Source organism: Schistocerca cancellata, chromosome 10, assembly GCF_023864275.1.
Source record: "Schistocerca cancellata isolate TAMUIC-IGC-003103 chromosome 10, iqSchCanc2.1, whole genome shotgun sequence".
Classification (NCBI taxonomy): domain Eukaryota; kingdom Metazoa; phylum Arthropoda; class Insecta; order Orthoptera; family Acrididae; genus Schistocerca; species Schistocerca cancellata.
In genome coordinates this window covers 73565000-73585531 of record NC_064635.1, presented here as the reverse complement: position 1 = coordinate 73585531, position 20532 = coordinate 73565000, and the positions used below count along the sequence as shown (strand labels likewise).

General features: G+C 42.7%; 1 protein-coding gene across 1 annotated transcript in view; it reads left to right on the top strand.

The window, feature by feature from the left end:
* LOC126106131 (UDP-glucosyltransferase 2-like) overlaps nucleotides 1–17692 on the top strand; it is a 77210-nt gene extending 59518 nt beyond the window's left edge. The window contains exon 5 of the mRNA XM_049912375.1: nucleotides 17413–17692. Coding sequence (XP_049768332.1) covers nucleotides 17413–17692 — 280 coding nt within the window. The remainder of the gene's footprint in view (nucleotides 1–17412) is intronic.
* Nucleotides 17693–20532: the final 2840 nt, after the last annotated feature.

Sequence of the window (20532 nt, the reverse complement as noted above, 5' to 3'; positions counted from 1 at the left end):
GGTTTAATTATTTACCTAGAAATTTATTGTGTATGTATATGTCCTGCAGTGTCACATGATAGTAATATCTGGTATTGTTCTAATCTCATCCAACATGGACAGTCAGGGTAGTTCAGAAGCCGACTACTTGATTTGTTACTGGTAGGTGCGAACAAACACAAATATTATGGAAATGTGTCAGAAACTCAAATGAGAATGTCTGGAGGGAAGACGACGTTCTTTTTGAGGAACACTACTGAGAATATTTAGAGAACCGGCAGTTGAAGTTGGCTGTAGAACGTATATTTATTGTAAGGACCACGAAGGTAAGTTAGGAGAATTTAGGACTTGTACGGAAGCATTCACACAGTCGCTTTTTCCTCGTTATACACTACTGGCCATTAAAATTGCTACACCAAGAAGAAATGCAGATGATAAACAGGTATTCATTGAACAAATATATTATACTAGAACTGACATGTGATTACATTTTCACGCAATTTGGGCGCATAGATCCTGAGAAACCAGTACTCAGAACAACCACCTCTAGCCGTAATAATGGCCATGATACGCCTGGGCATTGAGTCAACCAGAGCTTGGATGGCGTGTACAGATACAGCTACCCATGCAGCTTCAACACGATACCACTGTTCATCAAGAGTAGTGACTGGCGTATTGTGACGAGCCAGTTGCCCGGCCACCATTGACCACACGTTTTCAATTAGTGAGCGATCTGGAGAATGTGCTGGTCAGGGCAGCAGTCGAACATTTTCTGTATCCATAAACGCCCGTACAGGACCTGCAACATGCGGTCGTGCATTATCCTGCCGAAATGCAGGGATTCACAGGGATCGAATGAAGGGTAGAGCCACGGGTCGTAACACATCTTAAATGTACGTCCACGGTTCAGAGTGACGTCAGTGCGAACAAGAGGTGACCGAGGCGTGTAACGAATGGCACCCCATAACATCACGCCGGGTGATACGCCAGCATGGCGATGACTGATACACGCTTCCAATGTGCGTTCACTGCGATGTCGCCAGATGCGGATGCTACCATCATTATGCTGTAAACAGAACCTGGGTTCATCCGAAAAAATTCCGTTTTGCCATTCGTGCACCCAAGTTCGTCGATGAGTACACCATCGCAGGCGCTCCTGTCTGTTATGCAGCGACAAGGGTAACCGCAGCCGCGGTCTCCGAGCTGATAGTTCATGCTGATGCAAAAGTCGTCTACCTGTTCGTGCATATGGTTGTTGTATTGCAAACGTCCCCATCTGTTGACTCAGGGATCGAGACGTGGCTGCACGATGCGGATAAGATGCCTGTCACCTCGATTGCTAGTGATACGAGGTCGTTGGGATCCAGCACGGCGTTCCGTATTACCCTCCTGAACCCACCGATTCCATATTCCGCTAACAGTCATTGGATCTCGACCAACGCGAGCAGTAATGTCACGATACGATAAACCGCAATCGCGATAGGCTACAATCCGACCTTTTTCAAAGTCGGAAACGTGATGGTACGCATTTCTCCTCCTTACACGAGGCAACACAATAACGTTTCACCAGGAAACGCCGGTCAACTGCTATTTGTGTATGAGAAATCGGTTGGAAACTTTCCTCATGCCAGCACGTTGTAGGTGTCGCCACCGGCGACAACCTTGTGTGAATGCTCTGAAAAGCTAATCATTTGCATATCACATCATCTTCTTCCTGTCTGTTAAATTTCGCGTCTGTAGCACGTCCTCTTCGTGGTGTAGCAGTTTTCATGGCCAGTAGTGTATTTTCGAGTGGGACAGGAAAGGAAGCTACTAGTGATGGTAAAGGGTACCGTCCATCACGCTCCGTGCCGTTCTTCGCGGAATATGTTTGGATATATATATAGGTAGGTTGTGTGTGTAAATACGTAATCAGTGTGTGAAGTAGTTGGACACTAAGAGAGGCATGTTAAGTGATGGAAGCTTATCACCCAAGCGTCCAGAAAAACATTTCTTGTCTGAAAGTAATCAATAGAATACACCTGGTCGCAACACATATAAAAAAGGAGTGCCTAAAACATATAGATTTCACGTACCGAAGATCTGCAATAGAGTATTAGCGAGACAACGCGAATTTTAAATTTAAAAAATAGATTTGTGTTGTCTAATCTGATCAAAACTCTAGAGCAATGTCATGTGTTCTTTGATCTAAAGAATACGTGGCAACAAACAACAATATATAACATCCTGGGGTAGCACCTATATTGCTTTGACATTATCATGTCATTTGAATTAAAGGGACCTTATACCTAACTTTGGATCATTATGACCCCGGAAAGGAATTTGTATTTGCATGAATTTTTTGTACTTGTATTTAAATGCTAGTGCTCGAAATTTGATAATGTTGCTTTTCTGTACGTCGTACATAGCTCATGCCGCAAAAGAAAAAAATAGTTCTCTCTCTTCCGTTATAGTTTAAATTGTTACACTTGTGTCCCTTGGATCTATATCTTTAGAAATTCACAACATGTACAAACATTGGTAGCAAATGACAACTTAACAACCATAAGAGTTCTATGACAAGAGTGACTGGAAATAATTTCAAAAATGTGTAACTCTGAAACAAATGTAACAAAATATGAGCATCTGGGTGCCTTCTGCAGATGTTGTCCATTGAAACAATACATACAGTGAAAACCCTCAAATTACGGGATAAAAATATGATATCCTGCGGTAGTGATACTTATTATGTTTTGAAAATACGAATCTGCACTGGAACGTTACCTGCCTTAAACAAGCTCGAAAAATCAGGGCACCCAGTTTGTCATGGGTATGGCACATGAGCCAAAAAGACGAAATGGCACATCCTATGCAATGGGTCAAGGACTTCTTAATGAACTGCGAAAACCCTTAGTTACTCTTTGTATCGAAGCAAGGGGAAAAGGTGCCACGAAGTGAATAATCAGCAGCCATTGTTACAAGAATACGAACTGGAAATTCTTCAACACCAAGCACCAGTGGTGGAAACTAAAATCTCAAACAAGCTGTATTCAAATTCTGGTCAACTTGTCACAACAAAACCCCTATGCAAAGCTCAAATTATAATACTCAAGTCTGTGAAGTTCACATTGCATACCACTGCCTAAATTATGGAATGTAATAAGTTGTCTCCACTGGTTTGTAGCTGAAGCAGCTAAGCATATAGAAAGTATAGCAACTTCAGTTTTCCCTGTCATCAGCGATTTCTAATAATTGCACGAACATTCATTTTTACGTCACTGATATGTTTGTTAGCTTTCAATTCCGCGATTTTTGTTTTACGACACATAATGTCATAACAATTTTTGATACCAAAAGTTGAAAATTTGCAATTTAATGTTATTTTAATTTTTAATACAAGTTTGTTGACATTTCCTATCTTATTCATTTTGGGCTTACAAGGGAACAATCGCCGGTGTAAATAAACGATCTTGATGAAATTTAGCAGGAATGCGGAGGTGTCAAAATAATGCAATACGTATATTTTCGTATTCAGCCAATTTTAGCAGGTAAAACAAATTCCAAAATATGATTTGGCGTATTAAGGTTAGAGGGAATATCTTCGAAACCATAATATACAAAAAATGTTTTCTATAAAAGATGAAATGTAACGAACGTTCTTGAAAACTGTACAATCAACATTTGTAATACTTTGAAATATTGCGAAATACCCCGTCATCATTAATTAATGTTGAAGAAGGAAAACATCTGTTACAACTTAAATTAAAGAAGCTTTCACGCCACATCCAACCATGTGTAAGAAATCTGGTTCTAAAGCACCGTTTTTGAAAAGTGCTGTTGGAGCATTTCAACGTACCTAATTAACTAGCTAAACGTTCATCATTATTCCACTTATTTATTTCACTTATTTTTATTTTATGCTTTTAATTTTTATTTTATCTATTAAATCCATGTTTTCTTGTTGTTTAGTTAACCCTCTCACACATGTTTATTTTGTTAATTTAAAATAATAAGTAACTCATTATTACGACACGAAATCATTACAATAACGATAATCTGTAAAGAAATAATAACAACATAACATTTCTTCATACAATTTACACAAAATGAATGAATTTTTTTCATGTAAAGCACACGACGAGCAACACAATATCAAACATAATTTAGCAGTATTACAATGAGTGGTGTGGGTGATCCACTAAATATTCTGATTCGTACCACGCATATTTCAGTACACTGGAAAAGTTGGCGAAAGGAATTTTTATGTACTACGTTAGTAACTGCACCTTGATTAAATTATTTTTGAAGTGGAGATTGATGAAAATGTTCCTTGTCCTCAGGTACGGCGCTCAAAATGGCTTTTCTACAATGACCAGCCCCATTTCACAGTTTTAAAGAAACTAATAGAGAGATTGGATCGAGAACTCCAGAATCTGTTTTGAAGCTTCAAATGTTCTTGTGGTGGCACCGAAATCGGCTAAACTGACGTCTCACCATGTTAAAAGATATTTAACAGAAGTTGTCTTTCACAGTGTGGGACAAAACACTGTATTATTGTTAATTCTTGAGGATATTCAGTGAGAAAGAACCGTTTTGAGCATCATATCTGACGACAATGAATTTGTTCTTCTGATGATCCCAAAGGGATCGACGATGGAAGATATTTGTGAGAAGATTTCTCAGACCTAGTTCTGCTGAAACATTATGATGTTAGTCTCCGTTTGAGAATCAATATAATCAAGCTGCAGTTATCAGTACATAATCAACTGTCTTTGTCAACGTTTTCCGATGTACTGAAATATGGCTGGTACAAATCAGTAAATTTAGAGGATCAATTCGAAAAGCGCTTAATTTTGTTTATATTGTGTTGTCCGGCGTGTGTATTAGGTGTAGAAATTTCGTTCATTTTATGTGCCTGGTGTAAAGAAGAGTTATGTTTTAACCATTTCTTCACAGGTTATTATTATTTTAATGAGTTCGTATGTGCTACGATACCATGGCTTAGAAACACCGAAGAAGACCTCCAGATGCTACATATCAAACTCGAAGATGCTTTTGGCACAGTTCTTTTCCGAAAGAAGATAGTGCCAAATGGAATAACCCGAGACGAGCAACCGAAAAGAAGACACGCTGTCCTTTGGGCAGAAGAGCGCAAGCAGCGCCACTCACGGCGAAAGAGGGAAATATGGGCTCAGAAAAAAGCCAGACTCAGTCCTACATGGCCCCAAGGAATAAATAAATAAATAGTGAATTATTTATTATTGTCAATTAACAAAGTGCTCATATGTGATATGACAAATTAAAAAACAAAACAAAACACATATGTAAAACATAAAACAACAATTTAAAGCATAAAACAGAAATAAGTCATATAAATTAGTGGAACAGTAATGAACGTTTATATGTTATAATTCAGTATGTTGAAAATAGTCCAACAGCACATTGTGTATGGCTATTCTCCAAAACCGGTATTTCGGAAACCAGCTTTATTACACATTTTTGGATATGGCATGAAAGCTTCTTAAATTTACGTTGTAACACAAAAGTTTTCATTTTTTCAAAACAATTAATGTTAGTGGGTCATTTTGCAAAGTTTCGTATTATTACAAATGCTCATTATCTACATCTACGTGATAACTCTGCACTTCACAACTAAGCGCCTGCCACAGGGTTTATCTAACAGCCTGTAAGCTACTTCTCTACCGTTTCACTCTCGAACAGTGTGCAGGAAAAACGAACACTTAAATGTTTCCGTGCAGGCTCTGATTTATCTTATTTTATTACAATGATAATTTCTCCCTAAAATTTTCATACTCTGAGGAAAAAGTTGGTGACTGAAATTTCACGAGAAGGTCCGCCGTCAGCGAAAAACGCCCTTGTTCGTCTTCATTTGATTTGATCTGATCTGCGCAGGGAGACAAAAACAACAGTGGTCTTCGCCTACTGCCTGCACCAAAACTGAGGTTATTCTGCGGTGTCTTTCTCTGAAATTGTAATAAAGCCAGCCGGTACCTGCAAAGAGTAGGAAGAGGCCGTTTACTTGTTCATTATTAGATATCATTTTTCGGGGATTGAGGACCCTAATACTCTTCGTCTTTTGGCCTCTAACGCTTCTCATTGGAAGATTAAATGTGGTGTGGTTTCATCCAGCTCACCATATAGTCTACATTTAAGGGCATCTTTCTCTACACCTATCGTGTATAGGAAACCCTTTAAGTTCCCATGGGCGGTCGTTAGTCCTACCATGAGTTTAATCAGTGTCCTGTTCAAGTCCAGGATTGCAGAACTTGTCTGTAAACATGATTTGGCATCAATAGCTTGTTGTTTTTGTACCATAGTCCAATATCTTAGAAAGTAGATTAAGGAAAGGCAAACCTACGTTTCTAGCATTTGTAGACTTAGAGGAATTTCTTGACAGTGTTGACTGGAATACTCTCTTTCAAATTCTGAAGGTGGCAGGAGTAAAATACAGGGAGAGGAAGGCTATTTACAATTTGGACAGAAACCAGAAGGCAGTTACAAGAGTCGGGGGAATGAAAGGGAATCAGTGGTTGGGAAGGGAGTGAGACAGGGGTGTAGCCTATCCCCGATGTTATTCAATCTGTATATTGAGCAAGCAGTAAAGGAAACAAAAGAAAAAATCGGAGTAGGAATTAAAATCCATGGAGAAGAAATAAAAACTTTGAGGTTCGCCGAGACAGCAAAGGACCTGGAAGAGCAGTTGCACGGAATATACAGTGTCTTGAAAGGAGGATATAAGATGAACATCAACAAAAACAAAACGAGGATAATGGAATGTAGTCAAATTAAATCAGGTGAGGCTACAGGAATTAGATTAGGAAATGAGACGCTGAGAGTAGTAAATGAGTTTTGCTATTTAAGGAGTAAAATAACTGATGGTGGTCGAAGTAGAGAGGATATAAACTGTAGACTGACAATGGCAAGGAAAGCGTTTCTGAAGAAAAGAAATTTGTTAACACTGAGTATAGATTTAAGTGTCAGGAAGCCGTTTCTGAAAGTATTTGTATGGAGTGTAGCCATGTATGGAAGTGAAACGTGGACGATAAATAATTTAGACAAGAAGAGAGTAGAAGCTTCGAAATGTGGTGCTACAGAATACTGCTGAAGATTAGATGGGTAGATCACATAACTAATGAGAAGGTATTGAACAGAATTGGAGAGAAGAGGAGTTTGTGGCACAACTTGACTATAAGATGGGATCGGTTGGTAGGGCATATTCCGAGGCATCAAGGGATCACCAATTTGGTATTAGAGGGCAGCGTGGAGGGTAAAAATCGTAGAGGGAGACCAAGAGATGAATACACTAAACAGATTCAGAAGGATGTAGGTTGCAGTAGGTAGTGGGAGATGAAGAAGCTTGCACAGGATAGAATAGCATGGAGAACTGAATCAAACCAGTCTCTGGACTGAAGACCACAACAACAACAGTCCAATATTGTACGTGCTACATATTGATTCCGCTGCGCAGCTTTGATTTTATCGTCGCCTTGGTGATTGTCAGGACAGGTTCGTCCAATAAATGAAGTCGTCGCACCTAACCTAGCCAGCTTAACAGCTTGTTCATTGCCATTAATTCCTGGGTGACGAGGGACCCAGAGGAGGTTTACCCTGTTGCTTTTCCCTAGTCTCACAAGGGCATCATGGCATTCTGCTACGATCTTCGATCTCGTTACAGGGGCTAGTTTTGTCTTCCTTCAGTCTGTCTTCTACGATAAACCGTAGGGTCGGTATTGCCTCACGTGTTCCTTCCCAAACGTCGGCTTCTACCACTTTTTGTATTCTCCTGTAAATAATCCGTGTCGGTATTTTGTAATCACGAATGTCATACTGATAGTTTGAGTAATATTCACACCATAAAAGTAGAAGGAACACCAGAAATACGCTCCTGGAAATGGAAAAAAGAACACATTGACACCGGTGTGTCAGACCCACCATACTTGCTTCGGACACTGCGAGAGGGCTGTACAAGCAATGATCACTCGCACGGCACAGCGGACACACCAGGAACCGCGGCGAATGGCGCTAGCTGCGCAGCATTTGTGCACCGCCGCCGTCAGTGTCAGCCAGTTTGCCGTGGCATACGGAGCTCCATCGCAGTCTTTAACACTGGTAGCATGCCGCGACAGCGTGGACGTGAACCGTATGTGCAGTTGACGGACTTTGAGCGAGGGCGTATAGTAGGCATGCGGGAGGCCGGGTGGACGTACCGCCGAATTGCTCAACACGTGGGGCGTGAGGTCTCCACAGTACATCGATGTTGTCCCCAGTGGTCGGCGGAAGGTGCACGTGCCCGTCGACCTGGGACCGGACCGCAGCGACGCACGGATGCACGCCAAGACCGTAGGATCCTACGCAGTGCCGTAGGGGACCGCACCGCCACTTCCCAGCAAATTAGGGACACTGTTGCTCCTGGGGTATCGGCGAGGACCATTCGCAACCGTCTCCATGAAGCTGGGCTACGGTCCCGCACACCGTTAGGCCGTCTTCCGCTCACGCCCCAACATCGTGCAGCCCGCCTCCAGTGGTGTCGCGACAGGCGTGAATGGAGGGACGAATGGAGACGTGTCGTCTTCAGCGATGAGAGTCGCTTCTGCCTTGGTGTCAATGATGGTCGTATGCGTGTTTGGCGCCGTGCAGGTGAGCGCCAGAATCAGGACTGCATACGACCGAGGCACACAGGGCCAACACCCGGCATCATGGTGTGGGGAGCGATCTCCTACACTGGCCGTACACCACTGGTGATCGTCGAGGGGACACTGAATAGTGCACGGTACATCCAAACCGTCATCGAACCCATCGTTCTACCATTCCTAGACCGGAAAGGGAACTTGCTGTTCCAACAGGACAATGCACGTCCGCATGTATCCCGTGCCACCCAACGTGCTCTAGAAGGTGTAAGTCAACTACCCTGGCCAGCAAGATCTCCGGATCTGTCCCCCATTGAGCATGTTTGGGACTGGATGAAGTGTCGTCTCACGCGGTCTGCACGTCCAGCACGAACGCTGGTCCAACTGAGGCGCCAGGTGGAAATGGCATGGCAAGCCGTTCCACAGGACTACATCCAGCATCTCTACGATCGTCTCCATGGGAGAATAGCAGCCTGTATTGCTGTGAAAGGTGGATATACACTGTACTAGTGCCGACATTGTGCATGCTCTGTTGCGTGTGTCTATGTGCCAGGAATGTGTCAATAAAGTTTCCCCTTCCTGGGACAATGAATTCACGGTGTTCTTATTTCAATTTCCAGGAGTGTATTTTCAGATCTAAAGTGTTAAATTTAGAAGGTTTCCAAACCAAAGGCAGTAGGAGTGTACATGGGAAGTACTCTGAAGTAAGAAAACAGACGAAGCTGGAAAGGAAGGCAACACGCAGAGTATTAGATTAAGATCTAAAACCAGAGAACGATAAGCCAACGTTAACGAAGCCAAGTTTCGAGAGAAGTTCTGTAATCCTGGGCTTGGACAGGAGACAGATTAAATTAATGATAGGAGTGATTACTGGTCACGAGAATCTTAAGAAACACATACACTCAATGGATATAAAGCAAGAAGCCTCTGAGTGTAGACTATGTGGTAAGGTGGATGAAACCATACCACATTTAATCTTCCAATGCGAAGCCTTTGGGCCAGAAGGCACGGAATACTGGGGTCATGAGTTCCTTGAAGAAATTAATCTAATAGTGAACTAGTAAAAGAGTCTCCTACTACTCTTTAAAGGTACCAGCTGGCTTTACTAGAATTTCACGGAGAGAAACCGCATAACGAATTCAATTTCGGTGCGGGTAACAGTAAATTAAGACCACTGTTGTTTTGTCTCCTGCATAAATCAGTCATGAAATGAGAAAGAGGAGAAAATTGAAAGAATACTGGAGAAAAAGAAAGGAGCAAATGAGAACGAACTGCAATCGTCAAAAACGAAAGGCAAAAATCGGCCAGATGTGATTAGGATTCGCGCCCTGAGGGTTCCGTGCAAACTTAATTATTTATGCAGACAGTTCAGCCATCCCGCGAATCGAAAATCTCGACTATTTTTGCCTATTATCAGTATTGATGCTGGCAAAATATCTATCCCGCGAATTCCAAGACTTTCGAGAATGTAAGTTTGAAAAGAAACATTTTTTGCGTGTGGTATAAGTACAAATTGGCGATTTTCGGATTGTTTCCTTTATTTGTACTGTGAAACCTTGCTTCGCGCTAATTTCATGGTTCTAGGTCTATGTGAAGGACACGATGGTTTTGATAAGTGAGTTTGCGACTGACAAATTATGTGACAGTTAGGGCCGTATCTTTTGATTGAAGTGACTTAGAATTACAGCGCTGAGGGATTACAGACCTTAATACATGACATAAAATTCGACTTGATGCGTGTACTCGTTACTGCAAAGAAAATAAATAAATAAATAAATAAATAAATAAATAAATAAATAAAAATAAAATTAAAAAAAGAGAGAAAGGGTTAACATATGACAAAAACATTGTTGTGTGATATAATAACAAATTCACACTTTTTGAATTTTTCCTTTATCTGTACTGTGAAACCTTGCTTCTTGTCAGATTTTATGGTTCTAGGGGAACGAGAAGTACCCTAGAAGTTTTTATGAGTAAGTTCGCAAATATAAAAATTTCTAATATAAATGGTCGCATCTTTCGACTGCATTGACTTGGAAGCCGGAATTTTCTTCACTGTCAAGGGACCGTAGACCTTAGTATGTAACATAAGTATGAACTTGACACGTCTAACCCTTCATGCGAAAAAAGGGTTTTTAACAGACAGACAGGTAGGCAGACTTTATTTTTGTCATTACCGTTATTTCATCCCCCTCACCGCATATGGGTGGCGGGGGAGGGTGCTGTCAGCAGATACAATTTGCTGCTCTTCAGCCTCATGAAAGTAAGAATTTTAAGAACATAGTACAAAAACTGGACATGGTGACTGACAAAAATAGCAGATCGTCAGTTGCATAAGTTGAGATATGAAAGGCCGATTTGTTGATTAATTAAAGTATAGACACAGATGAAGCGAAAATGAATGTTGCGTACGAATGAATAAAAATAAAGAGACAGTTGAATTTATTTTATTTAATCGTATGGCTAGGGCCGCCCGTCGGGCAGACCGTTCGCCGGGTGCCGGTCTTTCAGTCTGACGCCACTTCGGCGACCTGCAGTCCATGAGGATGATAGTATGATGATGAGGACAGCACAACTCCCAGTCCCTGGGCGGAGAAAATTCCCCGACCCAGCCGGGAATCGAACCCGGGCCCAAAAGATTGACAATCCGTCACGCTGACCATTTTTTTCTCTCATTTTGTTCGTTGTTGATCATTGTGTTTGGTCTTTGCGGACGTCACATGACATCCATTCAAGTTCGTTTTGTTGAACCTTTCACTCTTTTTTTTTTTTAATTATTACAGAGGCCAACCAGCCCTCTGACCGAAACCATTCAGCTACCAGGGGCGGACAACAGTTGCAGAAGGTAAAACGTAAAAGAGCAATGTGCTGATTGATTAACGTCGATACATGGGTGAAGTGATGAGTGGATGTAGACTGCCAGGGATAACCGTATCACGTAGCATTTAAAGGTTGTGCGGAGGAGGGTGTTTGCGTGGGAATGAAAAGGGATGCGGTTCCGAACCACGACTTAGGGAGTGGGTGGAGGGAAGTGGAGGGGAGGCAAGCTCTAACAAGGGAAGGGTGGTAGGCATCTTCTTGATCTGGTAGGAGGGGTATATATCGCGGCGGAGTCCATTATCGCGTAAGGGAAGGCAATTAGTTTCGTTGTGAGAGGACGTGGGGGTGTGGAGCTGACGTGTTGGGGAAATGTGGTGGTTGAGGCACGGCCGAGTACCAGGATCAGTGAGCAGGGGAAAAACAAGGGGTGGAAAGTGACGAGGTTACAGCTAACATAGGATATTTACATCTACATTTATACTGCGCAAGCCACCCAACGGTGTGTGGCGGAGGGCACTTTACGTGCCACTGTCATTACCTCCCTGTCCTGTTCCAGTAGCGTATGGTTCGCGGGAAGAACGACTGTCTGAAAGCCTCCGTGTGCACTCGAATCTATCTAATTTTACATATGTGATCTCCTCGGGAGGTATAAGTAGGGGGAAACAATATATTCGATACCTCATCCAGAAACGCACCCCCTCTCGAAACCTGGATAGCAAGCTACACCGCGATGCAGATCGCCTCTCTTGCAGAGTCTGCCACTTGAGTTTGCTAAACATCTCCGTAACGCTGTCACGCTTACCAAATAACCCTGTGATGAAACGCGCCGCTCTTCTTTGGATCTTCTCTATCTCGCACGGATCCCACACTGATGAGCAATACTCAAGTATAGGCCGAACGAGTGTTTTGTAAGCCACCCGATCTGGTGCGGATCCCACACTGATGAGCAATACTCAAGTACTGGTCGAACGAGTGTTTTGTAAGCCACCTCCTTTGTTGATGGACTACATTTTCTAAGGACTCTCCCAATGAATCTCAACCTGGTACCCGCCTTACCAACAATTAATTTTATATGATCATTCCACTTCAAATCGTTCCGCACGCATACTCTCAGATATTTTACAGAAGTAACTGCTACCAGTGTTTGTTCCGCCATCATATAATCATACAATAAAGGATCCTTCTTTCTATGTATTCGCAATACATTACATTTGTCTATGTTGAGGGTCAGTTGCCACTCCCTGCACCAAGTGCCTATCCGCTGCAGATCTTCCTGCATTTCGCTACAATTTTCTAATGCTGCAACTTCTCCGTATATTACAGCATCATCCGCGAAAAGCCGCACGGAACTTCCGACACTATCTACTAAGTCATTTATATATATTGTGAAAAGCAATGGTCCCATAACACTCCCCTGTGGCACGCCAGAGGTTACTTTAACGTCTGTAGACGTCTCTCCATTGATAACAACATGCTGTGTTCTGTTTGCTAAAAACTCTTCAATCCAGTCACACAACTGGTCCGTAGGCTCTTAGTTTGTTTATCAGGCGACAGTGAGGAACTGTATTGAACGCCTTCCGGAAGTCAAGGAAAATGGCATCTACCTGGGAGCCTGTATCTGATATTTTCTGGGTCTCATGAACAAATAAAGCGAATTGGGTCTCACACGATCGCTGTTTCCGGCATCCATGTTGATTCCTGCAGAGTATATTCTGGGTTGCAAGCTTCTTCATCTCCCAGTACCTACTACAACCTACATCCTTCTGAATTTGCTTATTTATCTCTTGGTGTCCCTCTACGATTTTTCCCCTCCACGCTGCCCCCCAATCCTAAATTTGTGATCCCTTGATGCCTCAGAACATGTCCTACCAACCGATCCCTTCTTCTGGTCAATTTGTGCCACAAACTCCTCTGCTCCCCAATTCTATTCAATACCTCCTCATTATTTGTGTATCTACCCATCTAATCTTCAGCATTCTTCTGTAGCACCACATTTCGAAAGCTTATATTCTCTTCTTGTCCAAACTATTTATCGTCCATGTTTCACTTCCATACATGGCTACACTCCATATAAATGCTTTCAGAAACGACTTCCTGACACTTAAATCTATACTCGATGTTAACAAATTTCTTTTCTTCAGAAACGCTTTCCTTTCCATTGCCAGTCTACATTTTATATCCTCTCTACTTCGACCATCATCAGTTATTTTGCTCCCCAAATAGCAAAACTCCTTTACTACTTTAAGTGTCTCATTTCCTAATCTAATTCCCTCAGCATCACCTGACTTAATTCCATTATCCTCGTTTTGCTTTTGTTGATGTTCATCTTATATCCTCCTTTCAAGACACTGTCCATTCCGTTCAACTGCTCTTCCAAGTCCTTTGCTGTCTCTGACAGAATTACAGTGTCATCGGCGAACCTCAAAGTTCTTATTTCTTCTCCATGGATTTTAATACCTACTCCGAATTTTTCTTTTGTTTCCTTTACTGATTGCTCAATATACTGATTGAATAACAACGGGGAGACGCTATAACCCTGTCTAATTCCCTTCCCAACCACTGCTTCCCTTTCATGGCCCTCGACTCTTATAACTGCCATTTGGTTTCTGTACAAGTTGTAAATAGCCTTTCGCTCCCTGTATTTTACCCCTGCCACCTTTAGTATTTCAAAGAGAGTATTCCAGTCAACATTGTCAAAAGCTTTCTCTAAGTCTATAAATGCTAGAAACGTAGGTTTGCTTTTCGTTAATCTTTCTTCTAAGATAAGTCGTAAGGTCAGTATTGCCTCACGTGTTGTAGCATTTCTACGGAATCCAAACTGATCTTCCCCGAGGTCGGCTTCTACCAGTTTTTCCATTCGTCTGTAAAGAATTTTTTGCAGCTGTGACTTATTAAACTGATAGTTTGGTAATTTTCACATCTATCAACACCTGCTTTCTTTGGGATTGGAATTATTTTATTCTTCTTGAAGTCTGAGGGTATTTCGCCTGTCTCATACATCTTGCTCACCATATGGTAGAGTTTTGGCAGGACTCTCCCAAGGCCGTCAGTAGTTCTAATGGAATGTTGTCTACTCCCGGGGACTTGTTTCGACTCAGGTATTTCAGTGCTCTGTCAAACTCTTCACGCAGTATGGTATCTCCCATTTCATCTCCATCTACATCCTCTTCCATTTCCATAATATGCGGGTGGGGAAAGGTAAATGGATCCGAAAGGCTAGAGGTAGTGCATGGCATCCGGGATCTTTAGGGAGTGATGAAACGAGGGAGGAGCGGAAGTCCATTCCATATTTCCATACCAGAGCATGGTTACAGATAACAAAGTGGTCCGATAAGAGTTTAGTTTTCATCGACTGAGGTAAGAACCCTAAAAAGGAAGCAAAATAACATTTCAGTACCAGCAAGCGAGCTGTAACGTGACAACCTGGATCTGCAGCCTAGTCTGATTCTATGTTTTTAAATAACTACTGCCGATAACACGGTTGTGAACCAGAACTAGAGAGCCTGTATACAGAGAGAGTGGCCATAGGTGTAGTTGCCCGTGGTTGGTTGATTAGCTTTGGCGCCATTTTTCTGCCAAACGTCTCTCGCGCTTCCCATGTTCGCCGTGGTTTTGAGTTGAATTGAAGTTCAGAGGACTTTTGGAAACGATTAAAAGGTATCTGAATTATTGAGAGATTTGTTATGCGTTGTGCATGCGTGTTCGATTTAGTTGTATATTGTTTTTAGTGCGTAATTAGCTTTTGCGATCTTAAATACGAGTTGAAATAATGAAGCGTCTTGTGATGAAGTCGGTAGGCCTATATGTTTGAAGTAAACACATTAGTAATTGTACAGTATTGTTTTTGACATCTGTAATTCGTTCTGCAGACGTTCGTAAACGATGCCGGGTTGTGCTGCATTTGGTTGTTCCAATAGAGGGGAAGGTGGATTTCGCAAGTTAGCATTTCCACGCAATGAAGAAAGACGAAAGCAGTGGGCAGTTTTTTTAAAATATTTTTAGTCACGCAAAACTGGTAGGCCTATTACAATTTACTGCATTTTTAAGTTCTTATTTCTTTAACAGTTCGTGCATACTGGTAGCATCACAAGCTTTTCTGACGCTAATATCTGATAGTCCTTGCTGGAAACGGAAAGTTCCTGTAATTGTTGTGCGATGCTCATTCGACTTTATAGCGTCAAACTTTATTTCGTTCCGGATCAGAACACTAGGCATTATTTTGGTTTCAGTATTATTGCCTAACTGTTCAAATGGTTCAAATGGCTCTGAGCACTGTGGGACTTAACATCTGAGGTCATCACTCCCCTAGAACTTAGAACTACTTAAACCTAACCAACCTAAGGACATCACACACATCCATGCCCTAGGCAGGATTCGAACCTGCGACCGTAGTAGTCGCGCGGTTCCAGACTGTAGCGTCTAGAACCGCTCGGCCGCCTAACTGTTGACGCAGGCAAGTTGTAAGGACGTTTTCCGCAGTTGTCGTGGTTGCTGAAACATTATTCGTAGTAAATAATTGTAGGTACTCTTGAAGACAGTTTTTAATAGGCCTACTTACTGTGGGGTGGAAGGGATACGGTAGTTTTCTTGTTATATTTGGTCGTTATTACAGTAGGCTACATTTAACATTACCTGATTTTTGTAATCTTTTTCGTTTGTTATCTACGAGAGGTATTCAGTAGTCGTAAGCAGTTGTTTACTTGTGACATGCAAAAAGTTTGAAGACGAGTGTGGTGTGCTTACTGTAAGACCTTCGGTACACAAACCATCAGATTATTTGACTTGTCGCTCTAACGAAGTAGGCGAGTGTCAGCAATATGTCTCGTGGTCTTATCGTGGCGTGTTTATCTTCTGCCATTAGGTCAGACGATAGAAATGCCACTTGCACGCTTATAGTAGCAGATTGACGGTGACCAACTTTAAACAGAACTTGATTAATTTTCACACACATTTATTAAAATAATAAGAAGCATAAACATTACGTAACTTGATTCTGGATGCTATTTACAATTGACAATCTGAAGTTCCTTTGGTCTTGATACGTTAATCTTACTCTCACATATCTCTGATACTTGACAAAGTGTCTATACATTTATCTTCGTGGCTATGTACAGGAATATGATAATCTTGTTAGTGCAGACTGAAACTTGACTATAGACTGGTACAGACTAATGCAGACTGCTACATACTGGTGCAGACAACTGCAGACTGACTAATCGGAGGTCTGTACACTCGTTATAATACCTCGCGCGTTCAGGTATCACTGCGCGAGTATGATCCGCGAGGAGAAAAGGTTCTACGTTAGCAGCAATCTCATTGGCTGCGTTACATATTAATACGCGGATCGGCGGAAGCAGAATTTGGTCCGCCTCTCTGGCAGCGCCATCTCGTAGTGCGGAGACGGACGAGCGCTGCGCCTGCGCTATTGTGCTTAGCGAGGCGCGCTCTAGTGGGAAAGTTGTGTACGCGCTGACTACACGGAACTATGTACACAACAACGTGACAAGAAGTACTAATACGTCCCACACTTTTTGCATGTGACAAGTAAAGAACTGCTTACGACTTTCATTGATCTGACGTAATATAGGTACATTAAATCTTTAGCGTTATGCACTTCCGATACAAAACACATGCTATACACTATTTTTTTATTTGAGTTACTTTCATTGCAATATGTCTAGTAAACGAACTTTAAAGGAGATAAATGCAAGTAACGAATAATTTTTACAGCCTCTGTATCAAATTTTCCTGTGTTGTACGTAGTAGGCTACTATGAGTACATTATAGCTGTGAAGAAAGGCATTTAACGAATGATTTCGCCATATTGTCTTGTGCTTTTGATTCGGTGAGTGTGTACTCCACTACTCCACTACTGGCCATTCAAAAGTCCCGCCCGCAGTTTGACAGAAAAATGGCCGCCGTATCGTCCGGTTGGCCACTCTCTCCCTACACAGGCTCTCTAACCAGAACCTGTTTGTGCCGCCAGCTACGAGCAGCGCATGAAGCGGCTGTCGGCCATCTACCGGGACCGGCCGCAGACAGCGCTGGAGACGGCGGTCTGGTGGACGGAGTACGCCCTGAGGCACCAGGGGGCGCCCCACCTGCGCTGCGCCTCGCTGGACCTCCACTGGTTCCAGCGCTGGCTGCTCGACGTCGCCGCACTCGTCCTGCTGGCCGCCGCTGCCGCGTCCTCAGCTCTGTACCTCCTCCTCAGGAAGGTCCTCTCGGCGCTGTTCCAGGACGGCGGCAAACTCAAGAGGTCGTGACACAGCAGTCCAGCTACGGCTGCTGGCGACCCTGACAGTACAAACAAACTTCTACCACTCTTCCACAGTCTACACCCTCATTCCACTCTTGTGAAAATCTTCGTTGTTTTGTACCTCTGTTATCACCACTGAGTTGCAAAACCAAATCACTCTTTATTTGTTGCTGTTGCGGAAATAAAAGACGATACTGTTCGTAACACTGCACTGGAGTTGCTTCTTAATTTCTTCACTTCAAGTGATGAGTCTTGGCATATACCACAATCCCCTATGTTTCGCTCCTGTATGTATCTTGAGGATCGGACTCTACAGCGTGCACACAGGCGTTTAAGCAATTAGTCTCCTGCGTTCCATTCGCGAATGGAACGCAATGATGTCCTAATAACTCAAGTAACTTACCATTACATAGGTGAAAATGTCTATATATGTGGTGACTGTCCACGTGAATAAATTATACACCGTAATTTACACTCATTCTTATGTCTACTTTGATTTGACGTCCATATTGCAATTATAGTAAACTGCCACTGTCTAATTCATAGTGATTACATGACATATAGTAATTATATATATATATATATATATATATATATATATATATATATATATATATATATATAAGAAATGTGCACTACTGGCCATTGAAATTGCTACACCACGAAGGTGACGTGCTACAAGCGCGAAATTTAACTCACAGGAAGAAGATGCTGTGATATGCAAATGATTAGCTTTTCAGAGCATTCACACAAGGTTGGCGCCGGTGGCGACACCTGCAGTGTGCTAACATGAGGAAAGTTTCCAATCGATTTCTCATACACAAACAGCAGTTGACCGGCGTTGCCTGGTGAAATGTTGTTGTGATGTCTCGCGTAAGGAGGAGAAATGCGTACCATCACGCATCCGACTGCATCACAGACAGGAGCGCCTGCGATGGTGTACTCAACGACGAACCTTGGTGCACGAATGGCAAACAGTCATTTTTTCGGATGAATCCAGTTTTTGTTTACAGAATCATGATAGTCGCATCCGTGTTTGGCGACATCGCGGTGAACGCACATTGGAAGTGTGTATTCGTCGTCCCCATACTGGCGTATAACCCGTCGTGATGGTGCCATTGGTTACACGTCTCCGTCACCTCTTGTTCGCATTGACGCAACTTTGGACAGTTGACGTTACATTTCAGATGTGTTACGACCCGTGGCTCTACCTGGCCGCCGGCCGCGGTGGCCGTGCGGTTCTAGGCGCTTCAGTCCGGAACCGCGGGACTGCTACGGTCGCAGGTTCGAATCCTGCCTCAGGCATGGATGTGTGTGATGTCCTTAGGTTAGTTAGGTTTAAGTAGTTCTAAGTTCTAGGGGACTGATGACCTCAGATGTTAAGTCCCATAGTGCTCAGAGCCATTTTTTCTACCTGGCCCTACCCTTTATTCGAACCCTGCGAAACCCTACATTTCAGCAGAATAATGCACGACCGCATTTTCCAGGTCCTGTACAGGCCTTTCTGGATACAGAAAATGTTCGGCTGCTGCCCTGGTCAGCGCATTCTCCAGATCTCTCACAAAATGAAAACGTCTGGTCAATGGTGGCCGAGCAACTGGCTCGTCACAATTCGCCAGTCACTATTCTTGATGAACTGTGGTATGGTGTTGAAGCTGCATGGGCAGCTGTACCTGCACACGCCATCCAAGCTCTGTTTGACACAATGCCCAGGCGTATCAAGCCCGTATTACGGCCTTTCTGGATGTATGCACCCAAACTGAGTGGAAATGTAATTACATGTCAGTTCTAGTATAATATATTTGTCCATTGAATACCCGTTTATCATGCATTTCTTCTTGGTGTAGCAATTTTAATGGTCAGTAGTATATTTCGACAAGCATTTGACAGTTCATTGACTATAAAGTAGGATTTGACATTTATTTGGCAGTTCGTTTACTAAGATTCCAACGGCCTTGCCGCAGTGGTAACACCGGTTCCCGTCGGATCACCAAAGCTAAGCGCCGTCGGGCTCGTCTAGCACTTGGATGCGTGACCATCAGGTCTGCCGAGCGCTGTTGACAAGTGGGGTGCACTCTGCCCTTGTGAGGCAAACTGAGGGGCTACTTGACTGAGAAGTAACGACTCCGATCTCGGAAACTGACATACGGCGGGGAGAGCGGTGTGCTGACCACATGCCCCTCCATATTCGAATCCAGTGACGCCTATGGTCTGAGGATGACACGGCGACCGGTCGGTACCGTTGGGCCTTCATGGCCTGTTCGGGCGGAGTTTAGTTTAGTTTTACTAAGATGCTCTAAGATCATGAGGTGCAACTCGTTAAAGAAGCATAATGTTATATTTAACTAACAGGATTTTGGTATGGATTATATCTTTGGCCTGAGTATGTGTTGTTTCCAGTGATCTCTATAGTATCTGCATGTCGAACTGCAGCTTCCTGAACGTGCCGGCCAAAGATGATGGTATTTCGTTTCTTGCCTAATTAGAACATAATAAGTCTCGAAACGTATTCCATACGTTTATAATTACTATATGTCACGTAATCACTACGAATTAGACAGTGGCAATTTAGTATAGATGCAATATGGGCGTCAAATCAAACTAGAGGCAATTACAATGTATAATTATTCGCATGAACAACCACCACATATGTAGATAGCCTCACCTATGTTGTAATCGAAGGTTACTTGGGAACAGCGGCAAAGCCGAAGCAGCTGTAATCAAGAATAGTAACTTAATGCAGCTACGAACTTTCAGCATTCTGGAATAATTACAGATCAGCAACTTCTATTAATCAGTACAACGAAAAACGAGCCAAAGTTGTAAATTTCACTTTCTTTGTTTACT